The sequence below is a fragment of the Gambusia affinis genome, linkage group LG13, assembly GCF_019740435.1.
Source record: "Gambusia affinis linkage group LG13, SWU_Gaff_1.0, whole genome shotgun sequence".
Classification (NCBI taxonomy): Eukaryota; Metazoa; Chordata; class Actinopteri; order Cyprinodontiformes; family Poeciliidae; genus Gambusia; species Gambusia affinis.
In genome coordinates this window covers 17,932,884-17,955,328 of record NC_057880.1, presented here as the reverse complement: position 1 = coordinate 17,955,328, position 22,445 = coordinate 17,932,884, and the positions used below count along the sequence as shown (strand labels likewise).

Here is a 22,445-nt window from a genome sequence, read left to right as displayed (position 1 = left end):
GCAAATTTTTTATTTTATTTTGGGGTTATCAGAGTGGGGTAAAAACCAATGCACAACACATGTTTTTTTATTTTTGTTAGTAAAGAAACAAGAAATCATACATCACTCCACCCCTGTCATTTTCAATTATGCACTGCCTTGTTTTGCTCTGTCTCATAAAGGAATAGCATAAAAGGCTGAAGTTTGGTGGTGAAAAGTTGAATGACTCTGAGTACTTTTTCACATATTGTTTTCTGCCTTATTTCCTACCAAAAAGATGAAAAATACACAAAAAAAATGCAGAGGAATAAATATTAGTCTGGATCTAAAAACAGAGCAATTTTTTTTATTATTTGTTTTCCTCAGAAACAAAAATCAATATGGACAACGGCAGAGTCATCAGTCCTCCAGGCTTTCTTTCTGCATTTCTTTAACCACTGAGATATGCTTTAAAAAAAAAGTGGATTCAGTAGCCATAAAATCGTAAAAAAAACAATGAATTTCAGGTTTTGATCTGATTGGTCCTTTCAGGATGTAAACCTACACAAAGCGCTGCGTAATTTATATCTGTATCGACGTGTTTTCATGAAAGTTCCCACACGTTTTTTTATAATCCTGCTGGTTCAATATTTCTTATCGCTGCATGCTCATTATAATTGCGTTGACAAGCGTGACAAATGCCATTAACGTCTGTTATGTGTGCGCGCGCGCAGGGTGATAAATTCTCACTGACTTGCTGCAGGGTCCCGGAGAAACATCACTGACTGTGCTGGCTTTTAGACATGTTATACTACAGTATTTAACTTAACCATCAGTTCACAGATGCACTGATATGATACGGTCTCCAACCAGACTGACCTATTTTTTGATGCGCTATTTGTAAACCTGGCTGCATCCTGTGTGTATTTCTGTTGCAGTCAGTAAACTTGGCAGCTCCTCAGCAGATGGTGCGGTGATGGTGTCGCAGGTCTGGCCGTGATGCTGCTTCCTCGGCCCTCTGTCCTCTCTCCAGACCCCTGCCGCGCCACGCTCATGACTAATCAGTTCCTTCTTGTCATCAGAGGAGCGGGCAGGCGTGGCGGTCTCTGCTGCCGCTTGTTTCAGGCCAATATGAGGCTCTTCAGAATGATAGCACAGAATTGGTTTTATTGGGAGCTTGTTTTTGGAGGCTATAGATCAGGATAGAAACAGCCTTTATTGTCCCACAGTGGGGAAATTCAGGTGCATCAGCAGCATCAAGACACGTAGCATATTAATAACAAGATTAACAATAATAATACTGTGCAGGACAGCATAAAAATCATTGTGCAGTTGTCAGAAAGAGAAATAACAATTCAAAGGAGTACAACTAAGTGCATTGCAAAAACTCTTACCAATTTTTTTTCTATTATGCTGTAAATATTTTATTTTTTGTGGAAAAAAGACAAAAAATAACTTTCAAGTAACTTTTTAGCAAAATATAGTAGCTTGTGTTACATCAATAATTCTTGTCTAATAATTCTTGTATTAGTTTCACTTTTTCACTTATAACATGGGAAACATGTTTTGTTATCAGTTATAAAAATCAGCCAGTGGAACTAATTATTTTGACCAATGTCGAACAATATTGAAGAATTATTGAAAAAGCAAGTTTCTATATCTTACTGAAAAGTTATTTTAAGTTTTATTTAAAGTAGACAAAATAATTGGTAAGATTAGGTGTTTTTTGTAATATGTATGTTGAACAATAAAGTATATCACAGTACAGAAAAACAAATGTGCAATAACAGCAGAAAAATTAATAAAAGTGCAATTACTGCACAATGCCAGCAGGGATGTAAACAATCAGTTGAGAATATCTGAGATTTTGTTGTTAGTAAAAAGAAGACATTTGCTTTGTGATAATGTATTCCTTCATAGGTAGAAAAAGGTTGTTTTATGATGACAACTGATAAAATAGAATTGTTTCTTTTAAATCTGGATGTAAGAGTCTTATACCTCAACGTTTTTCTTTTTTTTTTCTTTTTTTTTTTTTACCTAATTTTTCCAAATGACCTTTCAGCTCCTTTCTTTGTTTTTTTGACTGAACTCCTTTCTGCTACAGGCAAGTTGCTCTAACATTAGACAGAAATATTTATAGCAAGAACCTTGGGAGGATAACATTCTAGTAAATTGAATCAATATGCCTCTTCGAAGTAGCATTAATTTGTAAAAGGTGGCAAGCGGGCGTTTATCAAACAAAACATGAGCTCCAGGATGATCTTTCTGTGAGTTGTGAGACACACCAGGAGTCTGGTTATAACCTGCCTTCATTTACGTCTGAACCCAGCTGGCTGTCAAACAGAACTGAGAGTTTGAAAAGTTACCGATATAATGAGTAAAATTTTTCCTCCATATGAAATATTGCTTTGGCAACAAACAAATCTATCTTCTGTAAATGTCAGCTCATGTTTGCGTGATCTAATGAGAATATAAGCAGCCTTTGAAAAGGGATAACAAATGATTATTACAAACCAACAAGGACCATACTTTAAGTTTTTTCCCCATAGTTTAATCATAAATTAACATCAATAAGCCACTTGTTTTGGTAAAACTATAATATGCTAAAGAATCTCTCTTTACCATACTATGTAAAGAAAATGGGACATTTAGCATTGGGAGTCAAATTTTTTTTACAAAAGAAAACTGCATTTGTTGCCCGTAACATTTGTAAGTACTAAAACATTTGTTGAGTGTGCTTTGTAAATGGTAATATAAAATATTAATATCAATATAAAATCTACAGCAGCAACATTTCTGGGATTCTGACTTGCTTTTAGAGCGGCTTGTATTTGGATGTAATAAGCTGGGATGGCGGCTCATGTTCTTGGGTAAAATGCAGCTTTTTCAGTAAAAATATAACAAATAAGGAGCTCTGCTCCACTGTATGCAAACCTCTGACCAAAACTCAAATAAAAACCCTTGCATGCTGCAGAGTTCGATCAGCAGTCCTCCTCTCACAGTGGCTCTTATGTATGAAATTTGCTAACTGATTGCTATTTAGAGTTGAGTGGTCAACAGTGTGCATCAAATGAAATGCAAAGCGTTTAATATCACTATTAGCACCACCCTTTCTAATTTAACTGAGCTGTTAATGTCTCCCCTCTTTTAATATGAAACATAATGTACCACTTAAATTTGCCACTAAAGTGAGAGCTGTTTATTTTAGATTGGTATGTTTTAACTGTAGAGTGCAGGTGATTTACACTTGATCACTGGCAGTAAAATCCATCCTAAATGCTTGATCCACTACAGTCCAGTATCGACCCGTTATGATAACCTGAGGCTTTGAATTAAGATGACTTTTGATTCCAGAGGGATTTGTGAAAAATGTAGGGCTGTCATCCAAAGATTTCTAATGTTTAGGCTCTGCAGAAACTATTAAACAGATTAGGGTTTGGGGCTTTATTGGATGTTGTCGACATTAAAAAGACACAGTTCCATTATTGTAGTGATGTTAAGCTACCCTTAAAATATTTTATTGTTCATAAATCAATCAGTCTGATAAATTAAATATATATATATATGTATATATATATATATATATATATATATATATATATATATATATATATATATATATATATATATATATATATATATATATATATATATATATGAAGATTTAGATTTTCACTGGAAGCAATGCCTATTATGAAAAAGAAAATCAGGATTAAATTTTAATCCTGATTTGCGTAGCGCAAAGCTAAAACCTCCGTCAGCCAATCAGAATGCTTCAAAACAACCTCGACTTCCTGTTAGGAATTCAACAGGTGCCAGAAAGTTCATTTGTGTGGACCGATATAGAGGTTGTACTACTTTTAACAGGCAAATACAAAGCTATAAAAACGCAAGACGATGTTGATTAATGTGAAAGCAATTATCATGTTATATCGGCGCATTATTTGTCCCAGACTCTAAATCTCTGTTTTCCCACATGCACATACATAAACACAAATACAGACTTTTCTGAAATCTCCACTTTGGTTGTAATTTTTCATTAATTGTTGTATTAGTAATATTTACTGAATATGAAAATCAATCTTTTATCCTTAAGATTGATTATGAATAGATACATTTCACTGATTTTATTTCATGACACAGATAGAAATAAACAAATGTAGCCTTTTTACTGCCAAGAGAAAATGAATGGATAATGCAGCCTTGCAATGTCCTGTGCCTCACATATTTGAATATCCACCTGCAGGAATAAGACGTTGTTTTGATTAGACCTATTGATCTACAAGGACATTTTTAATTGACCTGCAAAAAAGCAGTTGTGTTTGTTTGTTGATGAAATGTGTCAGTCGTTTAAAGACACATAAAATCAAATTGTGTTCTTCTATCACCTATTAATCTCGCTCCTCCTCAGATCGCAGAAACCTTTAGCACAAACCTTTGCTGAAAACTGTCAAATCATAATTAATGGTTATAAATGACACTGTCTAAATAACTCTCCTCCTTCTCAAAGCTCTGGTGTGTAATTATGTGTGCAGCCACTGAGGCATAGCATCATTTTCCATGTTGAGTTGAGAATACTTTATTTAATGTTAATGAATAAATATTCTCTCAGGGCTCCAACTGAATCGGATTAGCACACATATAATTTTCTGCCTTATGAAGTTCCACTGGATGAAATAACTCATCTCAACTCGTTCGCTGAGGTCAGCACCTCCATTTCCCCCCTGCTGGCTTCAGTTGTAGCCTTTATTTAAGAGCTTTATTGTACAAATAAAGAAGTGGTTGTAAACAAATAAGCTTGTGTTTGCTTAGTTGGGGCTTTGCTTTCTATTATTGGATGTTATCCCCTAATGTGTCTTGACAGTGGTCTGGAGTAATGGCTTTGAAATGCTACACCAAATCAATGCCTGGTGCCTTTTCCTCTCTTAGGTAATTTACTTGGTAATGGGAGACGGTACGGAAGGCTGTCTCTGCAAGCTCTGAGAAGATGTAATCTGTTTTCCCACTGATTCAGGCAGGTTAAAGAGTCTTGGGTTGCTAATTAATTAACTACAAAACACTGAAGTAGGATTTCACTGAAGGGCTCAATTTGGGTGATCAGAACCCTTTGCCCTTCTGCACCCTGGAGTTTCCTCAATGTCTCTTGGTGAACTTTGTCACTATCATAAAAGCAGGCATTTCAGCATCTGTAAGGTACAAAAGTCGTTCTTTGTTTGGTTTTTGTACACGTGAGCGAGCCGTGTTCCTTCTTGTCTATAAAACAATCTGTATCAATCAAAATTGATCTAAATGAGCTGGCATGTCAACAGAAGACACGCTTCTGAGTGGTTTTCACGGCCAGAGATAAGGTCAAAAAAGCCATTTTGGCCATCATAAAAGAAGTATTGTCATGCTATTGATGCCATTTATTACCTGACAAGGATGGTTGGAGGAAAAAAGGAGGAAAACGATCTGGCCTAATGCTCTGAGGAGACTGAAACGGTTGATGGAAAAATCTATTAACCTTGCCCAGAAAGTGAACTTGCTGATATTTGATCACGATTTTATTTGTTGACAAAAATAACATCTGCTTCTTTGTTGATATGTGACATAACATAGTATAAATCCCTGTTTGTACATAATGTGTCGTGACATTGAGCCTGGAACAGAAACCACATATCAGGTCATTTTAATAATTAAAGGGCGATATGTACTTTGACGGTCAATCATAAACATAAAATGTAAAATAAGAAGATAGAGCTTATAATACATCATGTGGAGCCTTAATGAATGTCTTGAAAGAGATAACAGCTTCTATGCTTGTTGGAACTCCAGATAAAGATGCTTTAAAAAAAATAATGAAGTAAATTAAATTCAAATAATGAAAACAATTAATTAATATTTTATTGAGGCAGCATGATTACACACTGTAAAAAACAACTAAATTATTCCTGTAACAGACATTTAAATGAAGCAATGTTTATAATTATTTCTTAATTATAAAGTTGATCACAGTGTATTTGAGCTTTTAATTAGCAACCCATGACTTCTGGACCTTTTGCTTCTAATCATTGTGCAAAATTGGAAAGACAAGAGAACTTGTTCAAATAATGTAGATGTGTGTCCAACTGCATAAAATCACTACTCGCCTAAATCCTCTGATATTGGTAGTCAAGAAAAAAAAATACAAAGCTTCACCTTGCCACCAGGCACAGTGAGAAGAAGTGAGACCAGTAAATAAAAAGAATATTTCTGTATACACCACCTTGGCAAAATGTTATAGGAGAAGGACGTGTTCTTTTGGTACTGCGGATGTAGAAAGTATTAGAAATATGGCTATCAATCAATGTGGCACCACATATATGTTTTCTTATAAACCATTATTCTCAGAATGATAGTTTTTCTAAGCCAAATTAATGTACTTAAAATAAGGATTGGACTTTTTCAAACATTTTCAGTGTAAAGTTATCCTACTGCAGTAAGAAATTGATTCATTTAAAGGCATTTTACACATCTTTATCAGGAGAGCCAATATGTGTTGAAGGGGCTGTGCATTAATGTAATTTATTAATAATATACTTTATGCTATGACACTGTGACTCCCACAGACAGTTCCAAGGTGGGTTTTGGATCTTGAAAGATTTATGATTCCTCCATCATTATTCTTTTTTTTTTTTTATAGCCGTTCCTATTTTGTTAATGTTTAGTATATTCAATTGAAGTAAGCTCAGTTGATTTATTTCAGTCAAGGAAATATATACAGTGATTTATTTTATAATTGTGGCAGTTAAATGGCTGATAGAATATAGGGTATTTGACCTTATCCACCCCCAATTTTCATTAGCATGACATTAACACTTACAGAGTAGTCGTTCCTGGCCACACAGTAAAGCCAGAGAGATCTGAGAGACGCTTTAACACTCGAGTTAAACTGAGACAGCTGCTCAGAAGACACTGAGAAGTGAAATAACAGTGCTGCGGAGATAAAACATATTCACAAATTAAATTCTCAGCTCAGCTCTATATATGCGGTATATTGCACAACAAAGATAATGGAAATTTTTCAGGAAAATCATCAGGTTTTTTTTAAAAGACACTGAAATTCCTGCTTGGACTCCATCATATGCGGGGTTTCCCAAGGCTCTTTTGGTGCCCTTATTTTTTTGCCATAACCTTGGACAGATTATTAGTAAGTTCCATTATATCAGCTTTATGCAGATAACATTCAAACATTTTTAGTTTCTCAAGCTATCTTAACCATTTAAGTACTGAAATGAAACACAAAGTAGTTGAATTAATTCCTTCAGCCAAACTTTGATACAATCAGGTGTCTGATCATTCGTTAGTGGACAGGAGATTAGTTGTTCAACTCTGACAACAAGCCAGACGATAGGAATTTAGTTGCTGTTTCCAACAAATCAATGTCTCAAAAAGAATATGTCTGAAACTGATGTGTATCCCAAAAAGTTGTATATATTTTAATATGTATTTCCAAACTAAGAAGGTCAGTGTCAAAACAGGAACTTGTGATTTTTTTATGCTTTTATTTCTTCTTGTCTAGTCTATTGCAAATAACATTGGATTCATAGTTAGGTAAATATCAAATTCAAGGTTTAAATAGATTCTTTCTACATTGAAATGCAGCATTCTCAACACAATCCTTTTGCGTATACCTGGACACCTCTTTAAATTTCAGCTGTTCCCAAACCTAAAGGAAAGAAGTGTTCTATCTCAGCTTTGAAACTAACTATGTGATATCTTAATGTCTCTGCAGGGTTTGGGATGACGACGCCTGTGACAATTGCAGGGAAGGTGTTCCTTATTTTTTACGGACTTCTGGGCTGTGCTGCCACTATCCTCTTCTTTAACCTTTTCCTGGAGCGCATCATCACTCTGCTGGCTGTAGTGATGAAGGCCGTGAGGGAGAGGAGAATCAGGAACAGTGGTCTCCTTCCGCCGGGGATCCGACATGACTTCTCGGCCTACTCTCTCCCGGGATGGAAGCCTTCCGTCTATCACGTGATGCTGATTCTGGGACTGTCGGCCATTACCATTTCCTGCTGCGCATCGGCCATGTACAGCCCAGTGGAGGGCTGGGCCTACTTAGACTCGCTCTACTTCTGCTTCGTCACCTTCAGCACCATTGGCTTCGGAGACTTTGTCAGCAGCCAGAGCGCCGCTTATGAATACCAAAGCCTCTACAGGGTGGCCAACTTCTTCTTCATGTTAATGGGTGTCTGCTGCATCTACTCACTCTTCAACGTTATTTCCATCGTCATCAAGCAGGTGCTCAACTGGATGCTGGAGAAAATGAGCTGTTTGTTTTGCCAACGTTGCAATAACGCCAACGCCTTCCTAGGGAGGCGAAATGCCATCCGCCCAGGCTCCAAGGGTCGCAAGGGTCGCTTCAACCATCAGCCAGAATCAGACGGGCCTTGCGATAGTGACACTGAGGGACGGAGACTATCAGGGGAAATGATCTCCATGAAGGACCTGGCGGCATCGAACAAGGTGTCGCTGGCAATCATGCAGAAGCAGCTGTCTGAGTCTGCCAACGGATACCCCAGGACGGTCTGCGGCAGCTCCCGCCATAACGGCTTCTCTGGGGGAGTCGGGGCGCTCGGCATCATGAACAACAGACTGGCAGAGACAAGTAACTCCAGGTAGAACGCAGAGAGAGGCTGAAAACAAAGCATTCATGCTCCTCTCAAGCCTCACTACAGAACTTTGACATGCTAATGAAAGGATAACTTGTTATGCATGAGATATATCGTTTTTACTCCTGACTGGGATTACAAACCTGCGGTGAGGATGGCAGCATGAAGAGAGAATCACAGAGCTGATCTTAAAGCATGGTGATCATATTCTAGACCTGAAGCCCTGAAATAAAACAAGTCACTAAAGAGCTTGGCTGGAATCCTTTGGTGCAGTCGGTCAGCTCATTGGACGTTTTATGGCTGAATCATTGAGCTGAACAGAAACCAAGTGAAGCAAACTGCACAGTTTTTACTGTCTTGGGGTGTTGCCAGATCATTTGAATGTACATATTGGATGCTGACGAAAACAAGTATAACCACTGAATGATATAGCACATACTGATCTATGCATTACACTTCTCGTGCATTTTTGCACCATTTCTCAACCTTCCATATTTTTCTCCCCTACCACATCCTTTTGGTGATGACTGATTTCTTTTCCGGGGGCCAACAGTGAAAAGTAGACTTTCACCGCATGGCCCTGATGTAGCTGATTAAAACAGGGTTGCAGCATAGGATGCCTTTCCAGTGCTACACCAATGGGATATAAAAGGTTATTTCCTCTCTCCGCAGATGGAAGAAAGGCAAAAGATGAAGAATGAAAATCTATTTTGTGTTAGAGAGGGACTGGCTTTCCTATCAGCTATAAGCACATGTTTGAGTGGCCACAGACATTGACTTGTCAGGTAAAAGAAGGCACCATCCAAATCTTTCTTTCTCTTTACCATATATGTTAGGCTTAACAGCAAGCATAATAAAGAGTCTTAGTGTTTAAATAGTTATTGATTGCAATATCTTAAAAGTATTTACAAAACAAAATAAATGAAAAAACATACCGAACACAGGTTGAATATGCTGAGGAGATACATTCAAGTGCAAAAGCTTAGTCATAAATTTGTTTCTGATTTCAAAATGTGTCAGATTCAGTGCCTTGCAAATGTACTCTCACCGCACAAAAAGTTTATTATAGTACAACCACAAACTTCTATGTATTTTGTAGGGATTTTATGTGACTGACCACAGCAGTGCATACCTGCAAAGTGCAAGGAAATCTTTTCAAATGAAAACTGATTTATTCTACCAGGTCAGGAATAAAGTTATGAAGAAGTTTAAAGCAGTGATAGATTATAAATCATAGGAAGCTCTGTTCTAATCCATCATCTGAAAGTTGGAAAAAATATTAATCGAGGAGAGCATTAATTGGAAAAGCGGTCAAGACATCTGGGGATAACTCTTGAGGAGAATCTGTTCACAAGAAATTATCAGCTGTGCCCTTCAGAAATCTAGTCTTTTTGTTTGAATAGGAAAGATATTAAATACTTTTAGAAAAGACCCAGTTGTTTGAAAAATCACAAAGTATTCAAAACCAGTGAACCTGGGTCAGATAAAAGAGAGAGAGTGGAGCATCTCCAGGCAGCAGAGTCTTTCTACCTTATGATTTAAATAAGAACCGATGACCAACACAGAGGCTGAAGGAAGAAAACTTTCTCAAAAAACTATATACACATGACAAAATCTGCATTCAACTTCAAATCTTCCAGTAGATCCAGCAGACTGAGTGGTGTTGTTGCAACTTTTACAGTCCAGCCACATTCATAAATATTACAGCTTTGCAAGACTTATTAAAGAAAGTTTCTCATTCTTGATGTTTTATGTTCGCTGCTCTTCAGAGGGGCACCTACAGATTTTTGATGATGTTTAGCTTGGGGACTCAGCATCTCTCTAAGAAAAGGTTCCCTGCAGCAAAGTCCCCGCAGCAGGATCGATACATACCTACTACCAGGAGTCAGATGTTTTATGAATACCTGTGTTCTTTATTCTACGGGCAAACCTTTGTTTGCCATGATTTAAATCTGAAGCTTTATTCTTACAGCTCTTGAAAACTCATTTCATTTGCTTCAGCTCTCATTCAAATCACCTTATTGTGAAGGTACTGTTGGATAACATTGAGTCCTCTATGCAGTCTGGCTTTGAAATTCTTGTTTCTATGAGATATTTATGTGTTAGAGATATGAAGCCATGCGATGTTTGGTGTTCAGAAGCATCGACTCAACAGAGGAGGACACATTTATAGCTGAACTGTGTTGGTGACAGTGATGTGGGTAACGGAGGAGGGGGGGGGGGTGGCAGCAGAAAGTTGCAGCGGCGTTAATCGACCCCTTCCAGATCCAGATTCATGCTCAATGCAAATTTACAGCCACAGGTTCACCCACTGCCGCCATCTATCTTCAACATCTAACGTCCCTCAATGAACTTTGTGGGGGGGTTTTTTTCTTTCCTGTGTTTCTCCTTCATCTCTCCTTTCACTTTGCATGCACTGAAACAAACCCCCTCCTGCTTTCTTTTCTTTGCAGATCTGCTGCTCCTGCTCTTACACTGTGAATAACAGGCATGTCATAAATGTATATATGTAAAGAACTGGAATGTCTTTTAAAGACCGTTCACAATAGGGTGTGGACTGAATTCGAAGCTCTGAGTTTTACTGCATAGATCGGGATAATTTCCTTTGCTCCCTATAGTCTCACCAAGAGGAATAGAGAAAATGACTCAGGTAGTTAAATTTTCAGGCCTGGCTTAGTTTTTTTTTTTTTTTTTTTTTTTTCCTGCATGCCATTATGGTAAAGCCATAGCTGTATATAAAACAGAGTACTGTTTCAAATCTATTTTTCTACATATAGCTCAAATATCTACACATGGAACAAAGTCTCTGCTTCAACTTGTCTGTCTTACGGTCACTCAGCAGAAAAAATGGAATAAAACAACCAGAATTTGTCCATCCTGCAAAAGCATGAATACGAAAAAAAGAATGAGAGCAAAACATTTCAAAATGTACAGAATTTGTTGCGTTTGTTACTGTTTTTCATTGGAACAAGTTTATATTTTATATTTCCCCAAAAAGCAGACTGATGTTGAGGTGGAGATGTGTTAAAGCTTACAGCATCAATACAGCAGTGAACTTACACACCCCTAAAATGTTTTAGCAGTCATATGGATATTCTGCACCAAATTATATATAGAATCTACTGATGATTTCCCTGGTGCAATTTGTCTCCAAGGGTTTGAAGGAGTTGAATTGCTGACACCTCTTTAAAACAATCAGTACAGAATAAATAATGTTATATATGAACCCTCACCTTTCCTCTAAGAACTAAGGTTAAAGTGGCAGAGGTTTCATTACTTCCTTCAACAGTACATCTATATAATCAGCTGCTGCATATCCATAACCTCACTCTCTGAAAGGATGAAATTCTTTAGCATTTTGTGCCGTCAGATCATACTACACAGGACTGAAAAAATACTACTTTGAATTTTTTCTTAAATATAGGCCACTGCTCTACTGAAGATGTTTAAATAAATATGATCATGTTTTAATCTGCAATTTTTCTGAAACTGAAACAAGTCAAGCTTTTTAAGATACAAGCAGTGGCTTTCAGATATTTGCATAGACTCATCGTGATATGACTACAGCAGTTTAATGATTTTTATTGTCTACAAAAAACACAAAAATGCACCTTAGATGATTTTTAAAAGCAGGAAATTTACTTTGAACTTATTGTGGATTTTCTATAATACACACAGTAAAAATAATTTAAATAGATGCTTGAATATATACATACATACACCCCCAGTAATCAACCAGATTATATATATATTTGTAGCCTGTACTTAAAATTCAGATTCTGTATGGCTTAAAAAAAAAGCCATTCAGGATAATGGGAATTTCAATTACTATTTTGTGTAGCAATTCCGCCTAAAAAAAAAAAGAACTGCTCAAATCAATCATCGGAGGCTTGAAATTCAAATGACATTGAGGTCTATGGTGAGTGTATGTAGACTTCTGGCTGATGCTGTAGTCATATCAAGAGTAACATTTGGTCACCTTAAATGCATGTGTGGCTTTAAATCAATTGCCTTACTGACGTCATTGCATATAACAAACACTTTTCTTTTTTTATGACAAGTAGAGCTTGTGCAAGTCGTACCTCACAATCCTTTTGCAGTTTGCAAAATTGATTTCCATTGATTACAATGGTTCTAATGGCTCTGCTGTTCACTGTATCTTCTGTGAGAGAAAACAGTTGGTCTTTAAGCGTCGTTGGTGTTTGGCTGCAACAGGAACGCTTCTGAATTTGGATATCAATGTGTTTGCGTTTTAATTAATTTATTCATGCTCTCAATAAATCTTATAATTAAAGTGAGACGAAGCAAAATTCAAAAGTGGGAGCCGTAAAACTTGCCGCACAACAAAGCAGGTCCTGGTGGCAGTGCTGCATGAGCTGCTCCAAAGTTTTCGGTGTGAATTCAGGCTTGTACTGTTGGAAATGATCACTGACACTGTTTATTTCCTGTAAACACATATTGCGCTGTATTCACACGGCTCCGTAGGCAGCGGCTCTTCATTAAAATGTCATGCTTCCGTGGCAAGCACGATAATAAAACAATTAGCTTGACACATGCTGTTAGTGTGTAATTTGTTGACGCGGTTGACGGAGCGGTGGCAGAATTATCTTTTATTTAGCGTTTCCCTCCATAATCACAGTGTGATGCATAACAATTTGCTCTCTTGGATTTCAGGGAAGAACGAGTGTGTTAGCTTCTTAGTGTTTATGACATTAAGTTGGTTGAAAGTCATATCTGTTAGATCTATTCTCCATTGTACATGGCTGCTCAAAACTTTAAAAGTTGTACTGATTTTAATTTTCCAAATTTAAAGGACATTTGTGCCTTTCTTCTTCTTTTTCCCACAAAGGCAGATGATTTGGAGCCACACTCTTGATTTAGAAACTCTGCCATCTTACTTTAACCTGTGACTGTACTCACCTCAGCACCATTTCATACCTCAGTGTGTCTCATGTTGCTTGCTTCATGCTGTAACATCCAGTTAATGTATGCAAATTAATTCAGTTTGCAAGATGCACATTTATACAAATGATTGTACTTTTATATTTATGTAACGGAAAATAAAACCTATATGAGATGAGAAAGGAGTTACATTAAATGATAATGGTACTGACTTTTCCTTGCTTTATTCATTCTTATTCTGTACTAATGGCTTGTTTTAAAAGATTTATGAGAGAAAATTAGCCAAGAGAAGGATTCAAGATGGCCTAAAGGGGAATATTTTTCAGCCATTTATAGAGTTTTCTGAAAAATCTTTGTTAATAATAACTTTGATGTTACATGATTATTGCATTATGATTCCCTAATGATCCTTCTGAAGTTTTCTCAGACAGCAGCACCAATTCCAGGAAATTACTGCCAAGAATAAGTCTGCTCATAAGCTTCAAAAAGCTACAGATCTCGTTTGGATTCCTGGGATTTTGTGTGGATTAAACAAAGCTAAAACATGCTAAATAATGAGCTTATGTGAGGGATTTTATCTACATTACCCTGAGACAGAAACAAGTTTTTTTTCCTTTAATTTACAGTCTTTGTTTTAAAATATCCCCCAGAAAATAAATGTAAAATTAAAATTATACACTATCTGCAGCAGAAGCTTGCCACAATTATAGTCTTGCTTTATCATCTCAAAAGTGTGAAAAATGTAGTTTGATAACTTTGCAACAAGAACATTATCTTAACCATGTAAATAAAATCTAAATATCCTTAAAATAAACCTTTAACACTGCAGCTGGTAAAATTTGTATTTTTGTACTTCCATGAAGAAACTAGAACAAAACAGAGTAAAAACTAAATATGTCAAATATTTTTTTAAATTTAAACTTTTAAATCAGCAATAAATAACAGTTATGGTGACAGAAATTAGCTTGTTGGTTTTTGGTTTGAATTTGGTTTGAATTGTTGTTAGTTTGAATTTCCAAAGCCAATTTCCCAATACAAAATGATTTATACTCCTTAAAAGATTTCAGTCACCTTCAAGCTAAAACCTAAGTGTAATATTGCAATTTTTGGTGATAGATGCAGAGTACTGCATAAGTCCTGCATCTAGCTTTAGCCTATTTAAAGGACTTCAGTGTTTCAGCAGTTTTGCAGTTTTCTGGAAGTTTGTTCCAGATTTTTGATGCACAGAAGTTGAATGCTGCTTCTGCACCCCCAGAACCTGAATTTTGATATAACAACAGCAGATCTGTAATGTATTTAGGGCAGCTAAAATCTCTGCAGACTCCACACATTCTGGACACAAACCGTTTAAACTTTTACCTTGAGGTTGGAGCTACAGAGCAACTTCTTTCTCATGCTGTCGCTCTGATGAACCCAATGAACACCATAGATCTTCAATTGTGAACTCCTCTTCTATTAAACAAGATAAACATATTTCTACTCTTATATTAAATCTTCATTTTTAATTTCCTGCTAAAAAAATGGCAGCAAATCCATATACATATACACATTTATTCTTACTTTATTTTCTGTAAAGTTTTGTATTTCTATTTTTGGTTGTTCACTTTGAGCGTTTGAGAACCAAAATCAAATTCCTCGTTTGTCCACACACAAAACTAATCTGAAACTGATGTTGAAGTAAATATTTCCTAAAAACCTCTCAACATTTCTGAGCAAAAACATTGAAGGGGGAGTTTTTTTTTCCTACTAAATGCTCATCATTCAATTGTATTCATTGATCTGATTTAACAGAAAGTTCTCAGTGGTTCTCAGTATGTGATTCTGCTGAATTAATTTCTGTGGACCCTGTTGCAAGCAGAACACATGCAGGACCATGAAACAGCTTGGCTTTTACAGTAATGGGCCGATCAGGATGTTAGGCATAAAGGGGAACCTGTAATTGCATTCATTATTGAGATGAGTCTGATCCCAGCAAATTATGCCAAAAATAAAAGCAGCATACATTATTTCGCTGCGCAAAGGCCTTAAGAGGAGCCTGTGCAGAGGAAATGTGCCACAAAGCCTGGACTCAGCAGCAATTTTCTGTCTCAAAGGCTTGCTTCTCCTATGAGGATGGACAAAAAACATTCCAGTGTTGTTGCTGAAGCAGCGAACACCCACCTAAAAGGGCTGCAGCGTTTCCAGCTCCTTATGCTTAACAAATGATCAGCAGGGTGTTTGTTTTACCGGAATACTGGCACATTTCCAAAGTTGTGCAAAATAGTGGGAAGAACATCTATTTCTCCAAAGAAGTCCATTTTTTTTACACCAACACCTCACTTTATGCTGTTATTCAGAAAACCATTAAAGATAAACTCTTTCTGGGTTTTTTTTCTCAGTTTTATGACTTTCCAGGCGTGCAAACAAACCGCTTTGCCACACTCCCAGTTTCTCTGAGTGAACAGAGAGATTATTCCACAGGGAGACGGGACTGCAGTGAAATCTCCAGCAGCAGGCTGAAGTGTTTCCTCTGGGTTTCAGCTGGTGTCACTGACATGTGCCTCACTCCTTACACTGCGGCACTGAATCCCTGCTGTTTATCAGGGACTGCTCATGTCGGGTTTTTTTTCTTTGAGTATCCTGTGAAATGTGAAATTCTCTGTTGCAGCTGCAGTCAGATAGCATCACTTTGTAGAAGCTCCTGATAAAATACCAACTTTCCTTCACTCTGAATGCTATTTGTCTTCATTTCACTTTCTCATGAGGGATTTGACTGAGAAGCTTTTCATAGATGAGCGTTTTTAAGACTTTGTCCATTTAAATTTGATATCTAATCCAAACAGCAGCAGATGGTAGATGAATTTGACATCAGGTTCAGAAGAGCCTTTAATCACTAAATAATCAAAGAGAAACACATTTGTAATACATCTACTTGGTTAAGAGAGAATGACTTTGACATAAGAGATTTCAGTCATACAACCCCTTTAAATTATTAATTTTTTAATAATTACCCAGCTTTAAAATTACTTTTATGTCTATGTGACACGTAATTCAGCAGCATATATTTGATACTGAATTTAAAAAGGAGTAGCAATCTGGTTTGCAAACCCTTGGATCAATACTTTATTGAAGAAACTTTTGATACAGTTTTATTGCATAGTTTTCCTGAATTCACATTTGATATTATTTACAGTGAATCTTGTTGGGTTTTTTTTAAATAAAAATAAAGTTCTGCTGTCCCTGAAGGATTTTTGTTTATTGATATCTGCTGTCATGTCAGATGCATTTTGTTATTCTTAATTTGATGTCTATTATATATAATTAAGTCAAGAAACGTTAATAAAATTAATCAAATGAAGATATGAGACAAAAGTGACTTTACAAAAAGGAATTTTCTCCAAAAATAATGAAAATATGAGACACAAACTGGTCAAAAAGGCTGCTGAGGGTAACTAACACTTAATGTGAATTTCTGGCAGCCACTGGTTGTGTTTAACATGTGACAAAACTCAAACAATCTCCTGCTTTCTGTATATGCCTGCACTATGGAAGGTTGCAGAACAGAATTGATTTCTTCCAGCCAAAAGATCTTGGCATGGCAAAAATCTCCTAAATCCTTGTGAGAGAATGTGTTGTTGTCTGATAAAACCAAGCTTACGCTTTTGGGCCACAATTCAGAGGCTTGTTCTGTATATTTGGCCAAAAGACAACACAGAAACTGTTCATCAAAAGAACACAATACCCACAGCGGTGGCAGTATCATGCTCTGGGGTTGTTTTTATTTTAATGGCGCTGGAGTTTTGTGTATGAAATTACAAAAAGTTTCAAATTTGAATTAAAAATAGTTAAAGATGACGAAAGATTTCATTTTTCAGCATCACAAACATTCAAGTTAAACACAGAACTTTATAAAGAAGAAAGTTATCAAACACCTTAGTCAGAATTCAGAACTAAAACCAAAAGAAAAACTGTGAACAAAGGTTCACCTTACAGCTTGAGAGATTTGGAGATTTTTAGCAAAGTAGTGTGGGGTAATGTTGTCAGGTTGACGTTGCATTCCTGGTGATTTTTACCAAAGAATCTTGAATGCTAATTATTTGAAAAAGTTGTCCCAAATCTCATTATGCTTTTTTTTTCTTTTAAAGCCTCCACACAAAGTTGTTTGTTGTTTTACAGCTGAATTGCGCCAGATGGGTTTTGCAACACAAATAGAAAGTGTTTTCAGATGAACAGTCATGGACTCATTTTCTACAGCACAAAAACATGGAAGAGTGCACAATGAAAACCCAATGGACCTCTGTGTGTGATACTGCACAACTTTATTTCACCAAAAGATCTCCTGACACTGCTGGAAAAAGAGCTCCACCATATTTCACTTCGCAACATTATGCCGCATTAAGAGTGGGAGAGTGGACTCCATATTGAGTTAATTCAAAGTTTATTATCTGAATTATGTAATCTATCTCTGCTCCAGTGGGCGTGCTTTAGTCCGCAGCTGAAAATCATCTGTTAAAATATATCAGTCCTGTTCAGTCAGTGTTGAAAAATATTTTTTCTTGGAAAATGCAGTAAAAAGTAAAGTACAAACTGTGATTCCCGAAAAAGCAGAACAGTAAATTAGGTGACTGAAAGATTGAGATTCTCTGACATTAGTACAGAATGCCAGAGCTCCAAATTGATGCTCAGTACCTGTGATTTTCAGCGCTGCATTAAACCTTGACACAAACATGTAGTTGAAATTGGTGCATAAGCTCAGGAAACTCTTCCAAACAGCTGTTATCTCATTCTGCATGCAACACAACAGCATGGATCTGCTGTGAAATATTATGGGTGCTGAACTGGCCTGTCTGCTGCCCAGATTTGTCATCCACTGAGCACACACAAAAATGAGAATCCAAACAACTGAAATTCAGTAAAAACAAGTGGGGCTGATCTGAGTTTCAAAAGGCTTTTCAAGGCAAGTTTCCCATTTTTAGTTGCTATTTTGAAATGTTCAGTAAAAAAATGAAAGTTTGTAGTTTTTCAATAAAAATGTACAATATTTTGTTTAGTCAAGTTGCAGACTGTAGCTCAGGTCTTCACATGTAATATTAATGCCTCAACCTGCAGCAGTACAATATTTTAAAACGCCAGGAATCCCTAATATGCTCTTATGGCGTCTGAACAGACCCGGAGGCCGGAGCGAAGCTGAAGTAAAAGGTAGTGTGTGAAAATTGTTAAGCCGTTGTTGAAATGATCCATTTGCATACAGAGAAGCGGATCAGTCTGAGCGATGAGGCAATTACCCTTTTTACATCTTCTCCTTCAATTACCACTGGAGAGGAGGCAGAGGGAGAGAGGGGTTAACAGATAAAGCCAACTCACCAGTTCAGCTAATGCACTTTGATATGATCTTTGATTAGCAGAGAGTGGCGTTCAGCAATACAGGAAATATTGGCTGTCTGCGTGGGTAAATTGTGGGAGTTCACAGTGGATAAAAGGCTAATTAAGTCGGAGGTGAGGAGAAAAGCTTTTAGCTTTAAAAACCTCAGTGACTCGGGGCTGCAAGTGTTGGGGACGGTACTTTAAAGAAATGTTATCCCAAAAGTCAGAAGAACAACAAAACTCAAGCTCAACATAACTCGAAACTATATGCTTAACAAAGAAAAATTTATATGCACTATTTCTGGAAGTCTATTAAATGTTAGCTAATAAAACCTTAATTTAACATATTAGTTTGTGAATGCAATTTTCAATATTGGTTGAATTCCGGCAGAGGTATTTATGATTAAAAATTGCTGGTTCAAGTGTTTATGTTCTCATTGATCATGTGAGTTCATTCAGAGGAGAACAATAATGGTGATTGTCAGTTTTTATATCAGTTATTTTGTGTGAATGACTATGTCAGTTAAAAAAAAAGAAAAACTGAGAAATGTTTTAGGAGTTGTGGCTTAAAACATTTCTAGCAAAGCTTTAGATTATATTTCACACGTATTTGACATATTTCAATCAATCAAATTTTATTTGTATGTCACATTTCAGCAACAAAGCATTTCAAAGTGCTTTACATCATAAAAACACAAAAACACCAAGTCATAGAACAGTCAACAATAACATTAGGTCAAGTGTCATCATTAAATTCTTAATCAATTATGTTTTTAGTCGAGATTTAAAGGCACTCAGTGTTTCAACTGTTTTGCAGTTTTCTGGAAGTTTGTTCCAAATTTGTTGAGGATAGAAGCTGAATGCTGCTCCTCCGTGTTTGGTTCTGGTTTTGGGGATGCAGAACGAGAATCAAACAGAAGATCTGAGGGGTCTGGAAGATTGATACAACAGCAGCAATTTTTTTATGTGTTGTGGTGCTCACCCGTTCAGTGATTTCTAAACTAGCAACTTAAAGTCTATTCTCTGAGATCCAGGGAGCTAGTGTAGGGACTGTAGAACTGGTGTGATGTGCTCTATTTTCCTGGTTTTAGTCAGAACACTAGCAGCAGTGTTTGGATCGGCTGCAGCTGTCAGATTGATTTTTTAGGCAGATCTGTAAAGAATCTGTTGCAGTAATCAATACGACTGAAGATAAACGCATGGATGAGTTTCTCTAGATTTCGTCCAGACATTAGTCCTCTAATCCTGGAGATGTTCTTCAGGTGACAGAAGGCCGACTTTGTGACTGTCTTTATGTGCCTCTGAAGGTACAGATTAGAGTCCATCACTAACTCTCAGGTTTGGGGCCTGGTCGCTGGTTTTTAGTTGTAACAACTGAAGCTTTCCGTTGACTCTAGGTAGTTTCTTTTTAGTTCCAAAGATGATAACTTCAGTTTTGTTATGACATATCTAATTTTTCTTGTCAATGCAACAGTCTTTTTTCTATCTACAGCTCTAGACAGTGACTGTCTACAAGACAGAGCTGTTATAGATATCTTATCACCACGCAAGAAAGTGCATGTCTAGTTTGAAGGGTGAAACTGAAAAAGCCTTTCTGGAGTCAGAAAAATGTCTTTTAAAATGACTCATTTGCCTTGAAAATCTAAGATAAAGGCCAAATGTTGATTGAGCAGTATTCTTTTCAGATTTTTTGTGTTTTCTGTCTAGAATAGGTTTATGTTTTTCGCTTAAATGATGAAGAACTCATTGTTCTGGGCTCAGAGAGCCTCTTTTTGGTTGGCTGGACCCTCCTTTACCTGTTTGTTTTTGGGGTTTGTTGTTGTTGTTGTTGTTGTTCACACCAGTGTACAGAGAACACTTAATCAAAAACATACAAAAACCCTATTAAAATGAAGACATGCAATAATTGTATAAATACTGATATGTTCCTTCATAATTATAGGAAAGGAACTCTTTTTAAGAAACCCAGAGAAGTTAGTATGACTTTTATTCAATTAAATTGAAAGAAAAATCTTTTCAATTAGTAAGGATAAATGAATAAAGATTGATGTGACACGGCATCAAATTCAGCATAATTACATTGCTCAAAGACTAATAATGGTGCTTTAGACTGAGACAGTGAATGCTTCTAAAAATAAAGCAAGCGCTATGGGTTTCATTCACATGCAGGGCAAAGACAAGTTCCCGTTATTTAGGGCTGAGCTGTAAGAAAACTATTCTAAAAATGAAGGTGGTTAAATAGCTTTTGAATTGCAAATCAGTGTGCAGCGTTCACAACTGTGTCTCAAGTGGAGCATAAATCCTACAGATGATGAAAAACTGTGATAATACAAGATTTTTCTCTCCTGGGTAGCTGATGGTCTTGGTTTGCATATTTTTAGAAAATGTCTAAAGTACAGACTAAACAACTCTGAATATGTAGAGAATTTCAACTTCTGATTGTGAGGGGAGGAAAAAAACTGCATACAAAAGATCTTCCTTAACCTCCTCTTTCTCATTTTGCTTCATTTCTCTTTGTGAGCAGAAAAAAATATATATACACTGTTAAACCTGCTGACTGCACTATCACTCAGCTATCTGTGACTGCCTTCACTTCACCTCTGCCTGAGGCAGCAGAATTAATATGTGAATGAAACATACGCATTTGAGTTCAATAGCAGGTGGAGGAAATGTAGAGCGATGAGGAATACTACATTTATATTAGGGGGTCTAATTAGTCTGCAGGTTGTAGCATTAAGAAATAATGAAACCCTGTAATTATAAAGTCTGTCTTATGTTAGTGCAACGTAAGAGCCACAACAGAGAGAGAACTTGGCTTTATTTGCTCTACCCATAAAGCTGCAGACAAAGGGGGGAAAGATAAGAGGAAGGAAGGACAGGGTTGAGTTTTATTTCATGTTGTTTCTCTCTCTCTCTCTCTGCAGCCTCAGCAGTGCTTCACAAATTACTCTCCTCATGAGTCCGTTGTGTGTTCCTCATTATCCTTTAGGAACTCCTTGGTCTCTATCAGCACTGGTATGGAGCAACAAGAGAGCATGCAAGGCATAGCAACAAAGGTGGATAAATTAATCAATAAATAAAAAATACTTTGACAGGTCAAGCAGTGGCGGTGCAACCTATCAAAGTAAAATGGGGTTTAAAACAAGACAGATGGAAACAGAATAGCCATTTTTCTCTACTCCCAAGATAGATGCAGCGAACATGATTTTCAGATTGAAATAAAATACCCACGAGGCTATTTTGAAATGACATATATATGTATATATATATATACCACATCTGTTATACCAGACGTGGTGACGTATAGTGTGAGTCATGGACAAGATTGGAGCTGGTTTAGATGCAGTGTCCTACACCAAAATAAGAACTCAATGCAATTCAATTCAAAAAAACTTGATTAATCTCAAAAGAAAACTAAATGCTGTCCTACTCATATTATCCTGAAAGAGTCGTTGTGGATGGTGATGCTGTGAGCAGGAAACATCTCAAGGAGCAGTCAGTCTTGCAGTGATTGTAAATAGGCCTCTGATTGAAGACTGTTGTTGTATGACAGTGTCATGTCTATTATGACATGCTAACAGCTCAATATCCGGATAGCAGAGACGA

At 36.7% G+C, this 22,445-nt stretch overlaps 1 protein-coding gene across 1 annotated transcript in view; it reads left to right on the top strand.

Annotated features, from left to right (window-relative positions):
• The window catches only part of kcnk12 (potassium channel, subfamily K, member 12), a 33,620-nt gene extending 19,941 nt beyond the window's left edge, over positions 1-13,679 (top strand). Inside the window, exon 2 of the mRNA XM_044137173.1 lies at positions 7,712-13,679. Coding sequence (XP_043993108.1) covers positions 7,712-8,604 — 893 coding nt within the window. The 3' untranslated portion in view covers positions 8,605-13,679. The remainder of the gene's footprint in view (positions 1-7,711) is intronic.
• Positions 13,680-22,445: the final 8,766 nt, after the last annotated feature.